The sequence below is a fragment of the Melanostigma gelatinosum genome (assembly GCF_949748355.1).
Source record: "Melanostigma gelatinosum genome assembly, chromosome: 21".
NCBI classification, from domain to species: domain Eukaryota; kingdom Metazoa; phylum Chordata; class Actinopteri; order Perciformes; family Zoarcidae; genus Melanostigma; species Melanostigma gelatinosum.
In genome coordinates this window covers 7,446,491-7,464,666 of record NC_136654.1, presented here as the reverse complement: position 1 = coordinate 7,464,666, position 18,176 = coordinate 7,446,491, and the positions used below count along the sequence as shown (strand labels likewise).

The 18,176-nt window shown below is 42.2% G+C and overlaps 1 protein-coding gene and 1 long non-coding RNA gene across 2 annotated transcripts; both read left to right on the top strand.

Annotated features, from left to right (window-relative positions):
- The first annotated feature begins 1,597 nt into the window (after positions 1-1,597).
- Positions 1,598-3,295, top strand: LOC306794684. Its single transcript, XR_013772937.1, has 3 exons — positions 1,598-1,737; positions 2,581-2,693; positions 3,043-3,295. It is a non-coding gene; the product is annotated as an uncharacterized lncRNA (long non-coding RNA).
- A 3,043-nt stretch (positions 3,296-6,338) lies between these two features.
- On the top strand, positions 6,339-17,940 carry LOC306794591 (serine/threonine-protein kinase BRSK2-like; the record flags this gene model as incomplete). Its single annotated transcript, XM_079292705.1, has 19 exons — positions 6,339-6,423; positions 6,551-6,645; positions 6,878-6,963; positions 7,411-7,551; positions 7,882-7,998; positions 8,233-8,266; positions 8,416-8,484; positions 8,648-8,794; positions 9,281-9,312; positions 9,460-9,624; positions 10,166-10,263; positions 10,747-10,900; positions 11,027-11,087; positions 12,479-13,109; positions 13,358-13,406; positions 13,583-13,706; positions 14,033-14,243; positions 14,859-14,948; positions 15,355-17,940. The coding sequence occupies 19 exons, from the start codon at positions 6,339-6,341 to the stop codon at positions 15,552-15,554; spliced, it is 2,589 nt and encodes an 862-aa protein (XP_079148831.1). The 3' UTR covers positions 15,555-17,940.
- Between the last annotated feature and the right edge of the window lie 236 nt (positions 17,941-18,176).

The following is an 18,176-nucleotide window of genomic DNA, read 5'->3' as shown; positions in this document are numbered from 1 at the left end:
GAGAACAGAGAGATGATTTTGCTCACGCTCATATCTTGTGCAGCAGTTTATGAGACACTGTGCCTTTGCCATCATATTCACCTGTACCTATCTCCAGTTGTACACATCAACCAATATAACAGTATTAAACACCTGAACTTGCATTTAAACTAGTTAATATTGAGGAATGTCATGCGATCTCTTTTGCTTATAGGTAACAATGATGTCCACACTCCAGAGGCCCATTTGTCCAGAAATGTATCGTGTATGGTGCTTGTTGCCCCCTAGTGGTGAAGTTAAATTCTGTCACTAAAATACTGTAAATGCTTCGTGACTACAACATTTGATCCATTTCAACTCATTTACTTTTTGACACCACTGTGCCACATGTGCAAATCATGGAAAACGAAGTGTCTCCCATGATTTCTCATATGATGTTTTAACATTTTTCCCAGTGTCATAAATGAACTGCCACAAAGTGATGCAGTCGCGTATCATATTTTACATGCTCTGATTTGCTGTAATTTCCTTCTTTAAATAATTATTATTTTAGTATCAAATGGAGACAATATTTAAACGTTTCACTTCCCTTTAATTCACATTTATTTACTGTAACATTGCTCAGTTGTTGGTGTTAAATCTGATGGAGGAAAACTAGCATTTTTTATTTTATTTAATCTTGTTTTACTTTTTTGTGGAACAATAATTGTTCTGCTTTATAACCATCCAGAATTAGGAAAAGGTGCTTCACGTTGTCATCCAGATGCTATTTTTTTATTTTTAAAAATCACATCACCTTTAGAGCAGGAAATCGATTATATGTGGAAATGTTAAAAGCATTATACATTTAGATGAAAATCATTGCAGAAATGTATTCATTTTTTGTCTTCAGTAAAAAGCTACATGCATGTAAATGAAATCTGGATATTTATGACTGTGGGACAGAAAGATGAGTTGGATGTTCAAAATATGAAACAAATAAGTTTCTATCGGGGTTAACCTCACTAATGCTACCCACATGTGCTTTTAATTTTATCTTTGAAGTCCTTTAAATTCTGGATTATTTTCAGACTATTAGTTGCATCATTTTTAACAGCTTGTCTCATTCAACATTTTACAGGTGGAACAAATGCTATGACCTCACAACCTCTTAAGCCAATAAAGCAGTGTTATACAAAGCCAGGCTCTCCAATCTCTTTTCAGGAAAAGACCCTCCCCTGCAGTGAGCATTTTAGATGCATTATGAGGTCTTTGTAATGCTTAATGCTTGACTCGAAAGGTCAGCTATCTGCATATTCATTAGAAAGACGGTAAAACAAAGGACATGAAAGCATTCAGGAATACCTAAATTATATTGGTTGATGTACATAAATGGGAAAGAGTATCAGAGACAATGGTTTAAGAGAAAGGAGCAAAGACACAGAACACCCTTACACATTTGGTAAAAACAGAGAAAATAAGTATAAGACTATAGAAATGAAAGCAAGACTTTTCAAATGAAACGGAATAATCTCTTGCAGATGATTAATTTCTTTCGAGTTAATCACACACAATCATGGTTATGCCTCCTCCCTCCCTTCCTCCCTGCGCCCCTCCCTCCCTCCCTCCACCTCTGTAACCAATCTGTAACCACGCTGGACTGCAGTTCTTGCAGCAACGCACCACCACAAACCTCCAGCTCTTCTCTGTCAAAATGCCAGACTCTAACGAAGCTATGCCAGCGCCGTGCCAGGTTATCAAAGAGGACGTTAACAAATGGTGAGTTATGGACAGGAATGATACAGGTATAATAATTATACATGCTAAAAATGGTCATTACACAAATATCAGTGTCAGTGTGGCGGTCTTTGGTGAGTGTAAAGTGTCAGTGCAGAGTGTCTGCGTATAACTTTGCGCCCTCAAGGATGATTTGTTAACTGTGTTTGGGTTCCAACAAACTACTGGTCACTTTCCATTACAACTCTGTGTCCATTCTCAGTGATTACAACTGACCACTAGGCGGGACATCAAATGCATTCATATTCATTTTTGGGGGCTCAACATGTAAGTCTTGTTCACAACTTTCAATGAAATCCACTCAACATCACAGGACTCAGTGTAGTGACATTTACAGAGAGCTCTGGCAGTAACGTACACGTCTTGAGAAGCACAAATACACCTGAGCTTAAAATAGACTTCCACATGACCTATTGCAGAGCATCGGCACATTCCAAGCTGTGGGTTCGTGTTACATGAAGAAGCGACAGACGAGTCCACGTGCAGCTGTGATTGGTGTTTGTGGAGCGGCTGCACAGATTACACAATCTTCTTCTCGTATACTTCAACAAATGCAGATAAAAGCAGCTGTGGGGGTTTAAGTTGAAGTACTTTATTATCAGGCTATACTGTAACAATTATTTTGATGCACACTTCGACTGAATTTAGAGATATTACCGTACTTGTATCCTCCACACTCAGTCATTTGACCTCTAATGTGTATTTATTTTACGTGACACATTTTACAATTTTTAGAGGAAACCTTGTAATATGCCAAAGAGGATAACGCAGCTCCACGTGCAGTGAGTGGTAAGTGTGTTTTGTAAATCCACCTTTGTGTTTCAGTGTCAGAGAGAAGGGAGCGGAAAGCTGTAAAGATCTGATAGATGCCTTACAGGCCTGTATAAAAACCCTGTCGGAGGGATCATGATACATAAGGAAGTACACCTTAATAAAATGTAAGTTCACACAAATGTAAAAAAAAACTAAATAGAAAACAAGTATTGTACATCTCAAGAACTAAACCTGGAAAAGAAAAATTTGAAATGACAAATGGATATTGTGAGATGGGAATTTGAAAAAGCTGTTCCATTCATAATGAATACGTAACTGACTTAATGAAGGATTGTTTGATCTTTTCGTTACCATGTAATATTTTGTATTTGCATAGAAACTATAGACTGTCTGTACCTTCGGGGGCCAAATGGTATGATGTTGGATGATTTGAATCACATATTTGGTGACATATTCCACGTATGCCATTGCAAATTCACAACATTTACCATTGTCTTTCTTTTTCAATCATAGTCTTCACTTCATCAAACCCCTCTCCACTCAGCATTCCTTTCCTTGCTTATTGCGTTGGACCGAAACCATCTGAAAATGCGAAGAGGGGGGTGATGATGCTGAGCATCTGATGCTACTATCGCTGTAAACATTTTTACATAAATGTTCCAACTCCATTGTCGACTGTGATTACCTTTGCACTGGAACATATTTATGCACAAAAATACAACAAAATAAATACAACAATAAATATGAAGCTTTTCCATTCACCACACACACGTGTTTTTTTTCTTCTTCTTGAGAATCACAGATGTTATTATATCAGCCAGGGCTGTTGCATTCCCAAACTTTTAGATGCCTGTTGAATTATCTCCCCTGGCCGGGCTCAGGCTTCTATAGTGGAATAGCTACTCTTAATGGATTTAAGAACAGTTTGTTAATCTCGGCTTAATCCTCACATTAGTTCCTGCACTGAGCAGTCTAATATCACTTTTCACAGTCGGAGCTCTTTCAATGAGTGTGGGGCTTGAACGCACAAAGAGCAGACTGGAGAAAGGACATGGAAGAGAAGTTTTTCCAGAGTTCCTTGTTTTCAGTAGACCGGAGCGAAAGGTTTTTAGAAACCAGAGGGTTTCACTCACAAGCTGTATGTTACAGTACAACCTCCCATGTAATTGTAGAGGAACGACTGGTTCAGGATCAAGCTCTGGAGAGACTGAATTCACTTGAATGAGCACAGTTAGCTGTTGACAATCAACTGTGAAAGAAAACATAGGAATAGGGGGTGGGTATACATGTATGTTTTTAGGTGTATGGAAAGGCAAAGTTCATTCTGTCCTCAAAACAAAGTGTCCAATACAAAGCGTGATTTTTCCAATGTATCCGTCATAAATGTAGACTTGTTTGTTATTGTCCTTCAAGGGATGTAGACTTCATCCATTACGGCCCTGATTTAGGCCTCCTTATTTTCTATTGCACTGACGTACTTTGATCCAAAGGACTACATATGTCTCGTCAGAATGACCAAGAGAACGGTAGGATGAGTATGTGTCCTGTTCTATTTCTGCTCCGTGGTTGGAGACACATCCTTCTGGCTGCGTGTAAATCAACCAGATAGGAGCAGATGAAGATGGGCTTTGGGGAATTATCTGCCCACACACAACATTTCAAAATGAGATTTTAGAGATTTTTCAAGGCACTTTACAGATACATTCAAATGTACTTACCCTTTTTTTAAAATATAAAACTGTCATGCATGATTAATTTAAGAACACTTGTCTTTCAGTTTCCTTTGTGCTCATCAGAAAATGTTTTTTTGCTTTTTCTACTGTTACATGTCTTCAGGGATAACAGCCCAGAAGACATTAAAAAACAATGTTTCATGTGGAAATAATTCAAATCATTTAAAATTTTAAATTAAATGTATTTGTAGCTGTTAAAAGTTTGAACATTGAGATTTTAGATGAAGCTCAAACATATGGTCATCTTATAAAATATGATTAAACTACTCAACATTGATCATTGAACAACATACTTTTATTTTTACATTTGTACATTTTGCTATCAATACATCTGTACTTGAGTAATATGATTATGAATGCAGGAGTTTTACTTGTAATGGGTTAATAATGCCAGAATCCTCTCTTTCAGGTAACAGTCCTGCATAACAGCAATTCAATGTAGCATTACTAGTAAAATGTGCTTATGCACAATGCTTCCTTTCACAGTGTTATATTTATCATAATTGTATATTTGTTCCATGAATGCGATCTATAACAATGCATTACATTCTATACATTATATTCAATTAAAAACACCACCCGTGGGACACGAGTGATTCTGCAAGGCCGGAGCAGGGCCACAGCACCCCGGCATCCCTTAACAAGCAGCGTCCCATCCGCTGCCTCCGGCGATGTTTACAAAGGTCTTACATAATAACAGCGAGGGAGGTGTCCGCAACAATGCATGGGGGGCCACAGTGGGGCCACGGTGGGTGCTGAGTTGAATGCAGAGATAAGCGTATTTTGAGGAAGATGATCAGCAGGAGGGCGGGGGAGGAGAGGCGAGAGGAGAGTGGATGGAGAGGGAGAGGGACCCGGATGCTGATGCGAGTGAGACGAAGGAAGGAAGAGGAGAGAGAAAATATCGATTTACGGCAAGAAAACCGAAGGGAGTATAATAAGGGGGCCTTTACCCTGCGGGAACTATGATCAGAAGCGACGAGGGGGAATAACGCAGTCGATGATAGTGCGGGTTGATCTGCGGATATCTGTGTTTTTCTACCTGTGCATCCGCCGGTGAGGGAGGAGGACACGCCAAAGGAGAGGAGAAGATGCTGTGATCCGCTATACTTGCAGTGATGTAGAGAGGGGGGAGACGGGGAGGGAGAGAGACAGGGAGGGGGAGGACTTCGCTAAAGATGGTTGTTTTGTTAAGAATACGCGTTTCACCTCGAGATATTGCGAGAGTGCGGCGGCTGTCTGATAAATCTAACCGTTTGGCGATGCCCGGAAACTTCAGGAGGTGTCGGTTTTTTTGACAGGCGGCGCGAGCGAGACGGCCGTTGGTCCAGGCGTTGAAGCTAAAGCTAGCCTCGCTGCTGTGTGGGAGAGCGGCGGCGAGGCTAAAATAGCACGTTATTGCACCTGTAAAACAGGCCCAACACAGAGAATAAAACGGATTTAATTATCAGTGCAAACATTTAATTGACCTATTTGACGTTTTGTCATTGGCCTCAACCAGCAAAGGATATAAATCTGTGCGTCAGACGTGAAACAGCTTGGTTGTTTTAAGGCTAATAACGACATAACGCTTAGGTTACTCTGCGATATTTTTCTTTTTAACCGTCATTTAAAATTAACGTGATACATGTACGTTGTTCATATAAGCTAATGTACAGGCGTGAACAGTTAGTTTGCCTACCTTGTTTATCTTCAGGGTATTGGTCAGTATTTAACGCATAATAACTTAATGCCATCTCAGTTTCTCTGCTTCTATCAGCCACTAGCAAGCTGTTTTTTGGTAAATATCAACGTTGTACATGTTTACTGTGCTTTTAATCAAAAAGGCAGACATATCTAGCTTTGTGTGTTAACCAGGTTTAGATGAAGAATGCTAATTTATCATCCAGATGTAGTAATTCAGCACCAGTTTGACTTTTGCATTTTTCACGTGTTCACCCTGTAACCTCAGGGTTGCATTGTTATCGCTGAAATAAAAGGTAGTCCTTCAATACCTGTACACGCTGTATAATATCACAGTGATTGCAATAACCACTGTGCAGTAGTCGTAGTGTGTTAGCCTCCAGAAAGAGCAGTATGAGTAAGGAACTGTCTCTAAGTCAGTCAGCTCAGTATGTTGGGCCCTACCGACTGGAAAAAACACTGGGGAAGGGACAGACAGGTGAGTACAACAAACTGTATTTTAAACTGCTGTTTCATGTAGAAATATACGCTGTAGATGAGGCCTCTTTCATGCCCATCTGTCTCTTATTTGTGTCTCTCTACATCGCTCTCATTGTGTTTTTCAGGACTGGTCAAGCTCGGGGTCCATTGCATTACGGCTCAGAAGGTAGCGGTCAAAATAGTCAACAGAGAGAAGCTGTCTGAGTCAGTCCTGATGAAGGTACAGTGTGACGCTGTTGAGGTTGTCGCAGTGACAATAATGCAAATGTTTGTTTATAATTAGATTCCATTATGCAATACACAAACTCCTCCATAGTATCTATATTTGACTTCTGTATTCATTTAGAAATGAACCTCTGTTCTGTTGCTGCAAAGATGACATACGTGGCTTGTGTTCTCTGCTTTATATCTTCATCTCTTTTTCTTCACATCTGTCTCCTCTCTCTAACCAGGTTGAGAGGGAGATTGCCATTCTGAAACTGATTGAGCATCCGCATGTGTTGAAGCTGCATGATGTTTACGAGAATAGCAAATACCTGTGAGTCCCCTCTGCATTCAAAAGAGCCTCACACCTGGCCTCAGTGCAGTCTGCATGCTTCTTTTCTTGTTGTGAATGCTGAACATTGGAGCAGGATGGGTATAAATATTACTCGAACAACGATATTAATCTGCTCTCATCACTCTAATTCAAATTGTTCCTTCATCTCCCACAATTATTCTGGAAGGTTTTTGATATATCTTGAGAAAAAACTACTCACCCAAATGCTTTAACACTGATAGAAAACAACTGTTTGTGTAGACAGGTTGGCTGAAAGTGAGTACATGAAAAAAGATGCATTACAAGACTAGAATATTATGGTCCTAGAATCCAACATCATACATTATTGGTATCTTACAGTTTAATATCGAATGAGGTTAGATTGTTTCTTTCTGTCCCGTAGAGATGGACGTTTTAAATCACACTGTTGTCCCTGTATGTCGGCAGGTACCTGGTGCTGGAGCATGTGTCAGGAGGAGAGTTGTTTGACTACCTGGTGAAGAAGGGCCGGCTGACTCCGAAAGAGGCCAGGAAGTTCTTCAGGCAGATCATCTCTGCTTTGGATTTCTGCCACAGTCATTCCATCTGGTTGGTTTCTGCAGAGAGCAGTGGCATCTTAAATTAACCTCTTTAAACAACGAGGAATCGATGCCAATTTGATGAGTCATGGCAGAATAATTCAGAAGCTGCCTCAGTCAGTAACATCAAAAATGCATCTGAAACGTTCCTCTTTTATACTGCAGGCATTTAGCATCCTGAAATACATTTTTGTGACAGCCGATCAAGTTGTAATCGTGGAAAAACTTGTGATTGTGTTGCATGAACCAATATTAAAGGCTCTTTATCAAACCCCTGCAGTCATAGTTAAGATAAAATGCCATAATCAGCACGAATAGACTATCTGTTGTGTTCTTGCAGTCACAGAGACCTGAAGCCTGAGAACTTGCTCCTGGATGAAAAGAACAACATCCGGATTGCTGACTTTGGCATGGCCTCCCTACAGGTGGGAGACAGTTTGTTAGAGACCAGCTGTGGGTGAGTACCAGCTCTGTATAATAATGTGTACACACATTATAAAAAAGGGTCATATTTTGTATTTCAGGATTCATGTCAATCCATGCATATTACATAATGTAATGATAAAGAGTAGGGTAGTAGGATGCTAAAGGGTTTATACAGCTTTAGTTCTACTATTATTAGTGTTACTGCAAATTACTCTAGAATTGTAAGCATAGAAATGTTGTTTGTAACATATTTCCTTCATTTTAGATCACCACATTATGCGTGCCCTGAAGTTATACGCGTAAGTGTTCCTCAAATGTTGGTACCTGTAATATAAATGAGCAAATTATGTAAATATATTATCCATTAAGTGGCAAACACTGAACAAAAAGACGATGTAATCGATCGATAGTCAGTGTGGATTCTGATGGTGGATTCTGTCTTTGGCAGGGGGAGAAATATGATGGGCGGAGAGCAGATGTGTGGAGCTGTGGGGTCATCCTGTTTGCTCTACTGGTGGTAGGTCTTTTACTTTCACAGTTCAGTTTGGTCCTTTTGTAAAAAGCTTCTCATTTGTTTGCAGTCTTAACTTACTTTTCCCTTTTCAAGTCAAGTTTATTTGATCACATCTGATCTGTTTTTCCTCCTTACCTCTCCTCACCTCTCCTTTTCTCTCCTACAGGGTGCCCTGCCCTTTGACCATGACAATTTACGGCAGCTCCTGGAGAAGGTGAAGAGCGGGGTGTTCCACATGCCCCACTTCATCCCGCCGGACTGCCAGTCCTTGCTCAAGGGCATGATTGAAGTCAACCCTGAAAAGAGGCTCACGGTACGAGACTCTGCTCACACCAGACTCATCCACCGGGGGTCTGAATGCTGCTTAAACACCTGGAATTTAGTCCGAGTTACACCTGTGTTCAATTGTGGGATTGCCTTTCATTCCTTCCTTTTTGAATACATTGGAATTAAAAAGAGCAGTCATTAATATGAATCATATTTAGATTCGCCGCCTTTTCTTCACTTGTGCCCTTTGCAGCTGGATCTGCGCTCTCGCATTTTGTTTATTATAGATGACATGGATTAGAGACACAGCTGCATTTAAATTGGGTGATTGCGTCATCGGCGTGTTTGAGGCACAGGATCAAAGGCATCAGAAATCAGCCCGACGCATGCAAATTGTGATTTTTTTATGTAAAATATTCAGAACTGATGAGGTGTTTTGTGCATACAAGAAAAATATCTGGTGTGAAGTGTTTACGCAGCAAAGCTCTGTGGCCATCTGGCTGTTAACAGACTGCCCTGTCACCCTTCACAGCTAGAGGCCATCCAGAAACATGCCTGGTACCTGTGAGTATATCTTCACTTTTACATACTTGATCGTTAAGTTAAATACTAATTTAAAGCGATGCTGTGTCATATTTAATCATAGAGACTATATCTGTGTCATTCACGTGTTTCATCGTGTGTGTGTGTGTGTGTGTGTGTGGCTCCCAGGGGTGGTCATAATGAGCCGTGTCCAGAGCAGCCTCCTCCCAGGCGAGTGTGTGTGAGGCATATCTCATCCCTGACTGAGCTGGACCCAGATGTGTTGGACAGCATGCACTCGCTGGGTTGTTTCCGAGACCGAGGCAAGCTCACGCGTGATTTGCAGTGTGAAGAGTAAGTATTTTTTCAACCCGTGACACGTCTATGTTTCACAGTGCACGATTGTACGCTGAGTGAACAGGAAAATATAAACACCATGTAACACAACCACTACTGCCTTTCTTAAAAATGGACAGATATGTGTCTATGGTATGATTTAAAAACAGTATTATATTAAAAGACTATATCACTTACATACATGTAGGAGCAAAAAAAACAAGTATTTATACATTTATACATACACAACAATACAGTACATTTTGACGTATTCAGTCGAGGACTGCAGCCTTTGGAGGATCCAGCCCCTGAACATACCTTAGTAGGGAACATGGCATGAGCAGGAGTAAGTATGTGGCCACATGTTTTTAGATGCCCAGGTGACAATTCTCTCCAGTCTGTTCCAGTAAATATATGTTTGAGTGGAGAGCAGTCAATAAAAACATTGTCAATTGTGTGGTCACTTGCTACAACCTGCTCATGTTTTCTACACAGACTTTATAGCAGTGGTACCTATTATCACATATTGCCATCCTCTCTCGCTCTCTCTCTCTCTCAGAGAAAACCAGGAGAAGATGATCTATTACCTGCTGCTGGACAGGAAAGAGCGCTACCCCAGCTATGAGGATGAGGATTTGCCACCGCGCAATGACGTAGGTCAGTCACTAGGGGGCAGGAGAGAACCACTCAAGGGAGGGAGCTGCTTTTCTCAGCCAGTTTCTGCGAAGCAATTGTTCTACAGTATGTGAGTCTGGTGCCATACACAGGCACTCATTACCTCTGCCAATGAATTTGGGATTTTCTAAGATTATTTTCGAAACGTTTTTACATTTTGGATGAAATATTTTGCTCTGATAGCTGTGAGCCTATTAACAAGTCATTGTGATCTCCACCATCAGCAAGAGAACATGAAGCAACATGGAAAAAAGAAAGACTGAAATTTGTGGCCACGTGCCCTCTTGTTGGGTTTGATTGTTTTGTCAAAAAGCCACTCTAGTTTTGTTTTTTAAATTATTTTATGATGGAATTTTATGGAACTATGTGTAACATTTTACTTCCTATAAGTCATAATTGAGTTTTAATTAAACTGCTAATTGACATTGGTTAATCGTGTCATAACTTTATGATGGTGTTCCACAGCAGACCCTCCTCGAAAGCGAGTGGACTCTCCGATGCTGACGCGCCACGGCCGCTGTCGCCCTGAGAGGAAAAGCCTGGAGGTGCTGAGTGTTACCGAACAGGGGTCTCCTACCCCGCCTCGCAGGGCCCTGGACACAGCTGCACACAGCCAGAGGTACAGTACTCACACACACACACAGTACACACACTCTAAATGTTGCACACCAAGAAGGCCCACAGTTTCTTGGTGGTTACACTCTGTCGTTGTTGAAGATCTTTTGACCTCCGGTCTCTTCGTCAGGTCTCGCTCAGTCAGCGGAGCCTCAACCGGTCTCTCCTCCAGCCCTCTCAGCAGCCCCCGGGTAAGGGCCTGTTGGCCAACTTTTAACAAACTGTACAGCTCACTGTTGCTGCTGCTTTGATTACCTGCACTTTCAACATGATGCGTTGCAAGCATGCATTATGAAATACTGGATTTTACAACATTGATTTGCATATTTTAATTCCCCCTGTCACTTAGCACGATTAAAGGATCATAGGCTCGGGAATCTTTCTAAATTCGAGTGTAAAATCACATGACAATAAAAGATCCCTTCCTAATGCCGAGTTCACACTACACGGCTTAAGCCCTGATTTTCTACTTGCCGAAAGTTCTCGGAGCCCCCCCAACAAAAGCCCCAGATCAGAGAGAAATTGGTGTTGGGAAACCTGGGGTAACAACAGGAACTTCACTTTAATTGTTGACAAAACGTAGTTTGGAGACCAGACATACTCAAGGGGGGGAGTTCCTCTCGGGGAAAGATCTGGTAACGTGTGACCCACTGTCGCCTGTCAGTCATGTTGTGTGTAAACCACGACGACTTCAAGTCTCCCAATCGCAAGACAGCAAAGTGTGAAGTGTGAACAGCGCAGCGATGTGACGACTTTAAAAGTCTCGTGGTGTGAACTCGGATTACAGAGTTTCCTCTTTGTGTTACTGTCCTACTGCTGCGGCTCAGCAACACAACGCTGTCCAGGAATCTGCATATTAGCTTGAGATAAGCTTTAGGAAGCACATTTACACTGAGTTAACGTGTGTGTAGCTGATTACTTGTCATTTTGAATGTTTTACCAATTACATCGTTAACTTATCAAGAAAGCTGTGATTACTTAAGCAACTGTTTTTTTGCTGGTGTCGCCCACCCCGGCATTAAACTTTGAAAAATTGAATCAGCTCTTCAGCCATTCTGACACATCATCACAACACCAGCTCCCCACATTTAATCTCGCGGGAGATTTGTCTGGCATTTTCCACTTCATGTCACTTCTCTTCCTCACCATGCATGCACTAGTTGTAAATACAATTGTTAAGAATATTATAGCATATTGCCTTTAGATTGGATGATTTATTTTGGTTCATGTGATAATTTGCTTTTCTGGTTTGCTCATGTTCTAAACTGCATTGAAACACTCAATAGATGGTATATGAATGACATAATCAACCTTAACTTTACCAGCAATCGCTGAACAGTAACACCTTCACTGCCACTCACTCACCCTCACTCACATAAGATACAAATGGCACAAAAGACCAAAGGGCCAAAATGAAAGTTTTTATAGTCAGCACTGGTAGTATTGTATTTGACACTTTCACTACTCACAAGATGCACTCTTTTGTCATAAAGCATGATATTCATTTACATCCTTTCTCCATGTTCCATCCCCTCTCTTTCTTATCATCCATCCCTCCCACCCCACAAACCCCACTCCCCAGTCCTATCAAAGCCCCGTCTTCACTTTCAGCCAATCAGACGTCACCTCTGCCACCGCCACCCTCCTCACAAAGGAGCCCAAACAGGGAAACGCCACAACTCCTTGCTCAGCACGGGCTCATGACAAGCTCAAAGCTCCCCCCAACCCAAAGACCCAGACCCTGCCCACCAAGGGACCGGCAGACCGACCCCATCTGCAGCCCATCAAGTCCCTGCCTCTGCACAACCCATCCTCCCGCTCACCCTCCCCTTCTCCGCTCCTGTCACCCATCCCTCGTTTCTTCTTCCCCTCGTCCTCTGTCCTTAAATCCGTGACTAAGAGCTTCTACCCAAACTCTGCCCACTGTGTGCCGCAGGTCACTCCCCAGGGTTCTCCGTTGCCCACACCCTTGGGCACCCCTGTCCACCACCCTCACCACCCCTCCTCCACCCCGCCCTCCTCCTCCTCGTCCTCGTCCTCCTCGCGGGCGGAGGGAGGGGGAGGGGTGGGCTCACTGTCCCTCACCCCACCCTCCAGCCCAGGAGGGGGAAGCGGCATGGCGGCCAGCAGCTCTGCCCACTGGAGGACTCGCCTCAATTCTTTCAAGAACAACCTGCTGGGCTCCCCCCGCTTCCATCGCCGCAAACTGCAAGGTGAGGTTTAGAGTGTGCCTCAATATTCTGTGGGCGTCGGTATCTGCACAGGTACGGAACATACTGAAGTAGCTCATCAGTTTCAAAAAGTTTCCTCCGTTTTAACACTTTTAAAACATGACTTTTCTCTTTCAGCATGCAGACCTCCATGAATGGATTGTATCTCAATTCTTTGTGTCCTCTGGCTTCTAGCTAAAGATCTAATATTGCACGCAGATTTTCATTTTAATATGAGTTGTCTCTTTCAGTTCCTACATCAGAAGACATGTCCAGTCTAACACCAGAATCCAGCCCTGAGTAAGTCACACTCCTTGAGATAAATGAATGAGGAAGGAATAAATGAGGAGCTGGGGTGTCGCTTGTTTTCACTGAATAAAGCTGTGTGTGTGTGTGTGTGTGTGTGTTCTCCTGGATGTTCTCTATGGCTCCGTGTATCTGCTCCTACTGTATATTTATTTTTGTCTGGCTACCAGGCTGGCTAAGAAGTCGTGGTTCGGGAACTTCATCGGCTTGGAGAAAGAGGAGCAGATCTTTGTGGTGATCAGAGACAAACCTCTGAGTTCTGTCAAAGCCGACATTGTCCACGCGTTCCTGTCTGTGAGTATCTGTTGCTGTCTCTCACGCCTCTCGCTATCAAAGCTTGTTTGTAGAAAGCGTGGCTCTCACTGGCAAAGCCGTACACGCACTCTCATACTGTACGCACATCATTTCTTTCATTGTTTCTGCCTTCTCTTTATTTCAATCATGCTCACTCGTGGCACGTTGACAGATCACTTTGCTTTCACCAATGGCTCACTCTTCTCCTCCTCTCCTCACCCTCACCCTCACCCTTTGTCTCCCTATACTCACGTTTGCCCCCGAACCTCTCCCGCCTCGTAAGTCTGTCGGTCTCTCTGCTTCTTCTCTGTCTCTCTACCAAACAGATCCCGTCACTCAGTCACAGCGTTCTCTCTCAGACCAGCTTTCGGGCCGAATACAAGTCCTCCGGCGGCCCCTCCGTCTTCCAGAAGCCCGTCAAGTTCCAGGTGGACATCGCTTTCTCCGAAGGCGAGAGGGAGCGAGACCGGGAGAGGACCGAGAGGGAGGGCAGGAGGGAGACGGGAATCTACAGCGTGACGTTCACCCTCATTTCAGGCAAGAGGAGCGGACACAACATGGACCTGATTTAAACTTCACAACTGTTTACGTTTTGGAAGTAGTTCTGTTTGTAGCAACTTAAAATATAAGTTTGGAAAGTACCCTGAATTGCTTTTTGGTGGAGAGTTATATGAAAGGATTCATACTGATAGTTCCGTTGAACAGAGCCAGGCAATCTGTTTCATCCTGTTTCCTGTCTTTATGCTAAGCTAACATGCTGCTGGCTTTATATATAGAGTTGTAACAATTTTCTCACCAAACTCACTGCCAGAAAGCGAATATTTCTTAAAATGTCGAACTATTAAAAAAAGAAACTGGCTCTGAATGCTTGTTTTAGATCCTGAGTCTAGTTTACCAATTCTGTGATTCAGACTTTTCCTGAATGAAATCATAATTTTGTTACTTTATTACTTTATTTTAAGGCTGTATTTTGAGTACACAATGAAAAGGTGATGCATCTGAGAAGTTGATGGCCTATTTGACTGAATTAAAAAAAAGTTTTTTGTTGAACAATAACCGTAAACACAGCAAGATATGATCTGAAAATTGTATAGTTGTGGTTTTGGTACTAAACCTCAAGTATCATATTGTGTCGCCTTGGTGCGTCTCCAGGTCCGAGTCGCAGGTTCAGACGAGTGGTGGAAACAATTCAAGCCCAGCTTCTCAGCTCCCATGATCAACCCATGCTGCAAGCCCTATCTGGTGAGACTGCTGAAACACACTTGTAGCACCCAGCAGAGTAAATATACAACATTGTTCTCCTGTACATACAGGAGTAGCCTTATTTAACGATGGGACAATTATCTTTTATGTGTGTTTTGCATATTTGTTCTGAAATGGTTCTAACCACATGACTTATCTGTAAGTATTTACAGATTTACAGCAGTTTACAATACAATACTCTGTTTATTTAGCTAAGAATGCCCTGGGGGTCATAGGCTCCCATCACCTGCTGTGGAACGGTAGTGTCCGCTTCCGACTGTTTGTCACTTGAACATCTAACTTTCAGGCTGACCCCCGACTCTTGTAATCACAGCTGCATCTCATTTCCATTCGCTGTATACGTCGGGAGTGACTTTCCTGTTCTCCTCTGCTGATCCCTTCCCAGATGAGAAGAACGGCCGGCCCCACGGGACCCCCACCCGCCAAAACTCGAGGCGCTCCGAGGGTGGGGGCGACAGGTGCGAGTGGGGCGACCGAGCAGATGGCGGAAGCATAGGCGGCAGCGGGGGAGTTCTGCAGCGCAGAGGCTCGGCGAAAGAGAGAACCCGACTGCTGTCCTCCAATGGAACCCAATCCCAACCGTAGGATAGAAAGTGAGACCCCGCAGCAGGATGCCTGAACTACAGCGGAGAGAAGACAGCGTAACGCCATCTCCAAGTATCTCTGTGAGCCATGAGCTACTCCTATTCTTCCTTTACTAAGTTATTGAAGGTTTCTTGACCAGAAAGGATTGAGCCTTTTCCCCGTCATGCTTTTTTTTCTTCTTTTTTCTCCCCAACTCGAGATTCTTTTGATCTTCTGGATCACCAGGATTCCTTCCTTTCAAATGAGAACCAAGTGTTAAGGAATCACCCTTTAATGAAAAAAAAATTATATGAATGAGCAGTTTGCTATCCATCATAGATACAGCTTCACAGATCAAACTAGGAACTTTTGAAGTGCTAATGTGCATGCCAGTTAGCAAATCAGCCTGCTAAAGGATGCTGAAATGATCAGATAGGCTAGTCTACCATATCATTGTAACACAGTATCTGACACCAAAAATAATTCACAAGTCTTGTGATGGTTCTCAAGATTACTCTGAAAATTAACCAGTGCACTCATCATTATCAAGCAACATGCAATTACCAATCCACCCTGAAAGAAATGTAGATGTGTCTCAGCAGATGAACCCTAAGAGTTAGCAACCTGAACAAACGGTCCTGATTTTCTCAGGAGAAACTACATCCTAGAGTTCCAGCAGTGTCTTCTCCTGAGGTAAAGAAAACCAACAAAGTAAGCTTAAGTAAGTGAATGTGAAAGAAAAAGAAGAATATTTTTTTATTTAGTTTGTATCTATTGTTTACATATTTCTTTGGAGGATGTCAGTAGCATAGTAGTGATAACGGAGAAGGCGGTAACTGAAAATACTCGTCGCGGCGGGAAAGCTGACCAGTTGCTTTTTAAAAGGCATTCGTTTAGAGTTCAATGTTTTTATTCTTTTGTATTTTCTTTTTACTCAGAGACAATATGAAACAATGTATTTAGGATTTTTTTTCCCCGCATTGGACCCCTGTTGCTCTGGAGAAAAGTATTTTTGATTTGAACAGAAATATAAACATAATTATATGAAGATAAAAAACACGATGTGTGAATAGTTCCATGAACCTCATCACAGCTGTTTGTGCCCAGATTGAATGAGAAGAGCATTCCTGGCCTGTGGATCAAACAGCAGCCACCTTTCGTGTCGAGCTTGTCTCCTATTGCCATAGTATTCATGTACTGACTCGGAACAAAACAACAAACAAAAAAACAAAAAGGAAATTCATCAATGGACATTTTCGAAATGCCGGACTTAAAAAGTTTTGCGATGTCGATTCCTTGTTGAACCAGGACTTCAAAAATGGGAAGCAAGCAAAGAGTCTCCTAACCCCATGCTCCTAACGTCAGTGTTCACCAACAAGCCAAGTAGTCCATCGCTGCACTCACGCTCGCTTGTCACCAGAGTCGCACCATTCTGCAAGCAGACGTAGCAACTCGGGACAGTCACGTATTACTCCAGCGCTCCGTCAGGCTAGTCGATGTTTTTCACCAGTCTTCCACACAGCACAATATGCAACACAAGTGCAGAATGTGTTCAGAGGGATACACAGTGCTACAGTTATGTTTATGTCAATTGTCACCCACCTATCCATCTATTTATTTATTTATTTGTGTATTTTTTTTGTTGGTCATGTGATTGCTCGTGCCATGTATTCATTTACAAACAACAAAAATATATCGAGAGCTATTTCGAGTTATTTTTAATTTCTCATTGTCAATCTTTTTTTTTGAGTGCTTGTTCCCAAGAAGAACGACTTCGAAAGCAGGACTGACATGTTGCTCTCACCCGACTTCTCCGATGATCTTTGTTTATACCGCACATGTCTTTTATCGCACTTATCTCTGAGAACTGGAACGTGTGTGAGACGGGTGGATGATAACTGAGTGAGCTGAAATCTTTGCAGCAGATGCATTTTGAGCTGATCACGTGCAGAGATTTGGACTGGCCCAGGAATATATTGCCGGTACATCCACTAACAAAGCCAACAGGCGCAGCATTTCTCTCACGCACATTAAATGCTTGCTAATTCGCCTCATCTCTTGGTTTCACGCCGTGCCCCTTCGCCCTGTCTGTTTGCCTCTTCACCCGTTGTGTAGCCATCGTCACAAGAGAAACTGTACAAAGTTGTTTGCCACACCGTCCGTATGCACTCTTTGATTGCTCACCATCACCATTTTCATCTCTCTCATCACTGCATCACCTTCACTTTCATTGACCCAACTCTGGCAAAGATTGTAAACTATTCTCCATTCATAAGGGTCAGTAGAATAAGGTGTTTTAAAAAAAGAAATGTCTGTATCATAATTTAAATATAAAAAGTGCACTATTATAACTATTGCCTGTGATAAAAAGAACAATTATGATTGAATTGATGGTCAAAATAAAGAGAGATCCACCTTATTGCTATGGTTACAATAATAAACCCTAAATTCATGTGTGTGTCTATTTAGTTTCTGGGTTGAAATGGTGTCCGTTCATTGTGCATGGCTGTTTCTTTTGTCTTGCACAAATGTCGAAAAAGTTAAAATTTTCGATAATTTTACCATCTGGATGAAATCGTTCTACTTAGTATCTGTTATAATATTAAATACTATAATAATCACATCTGGTCCTATGCTTAAACA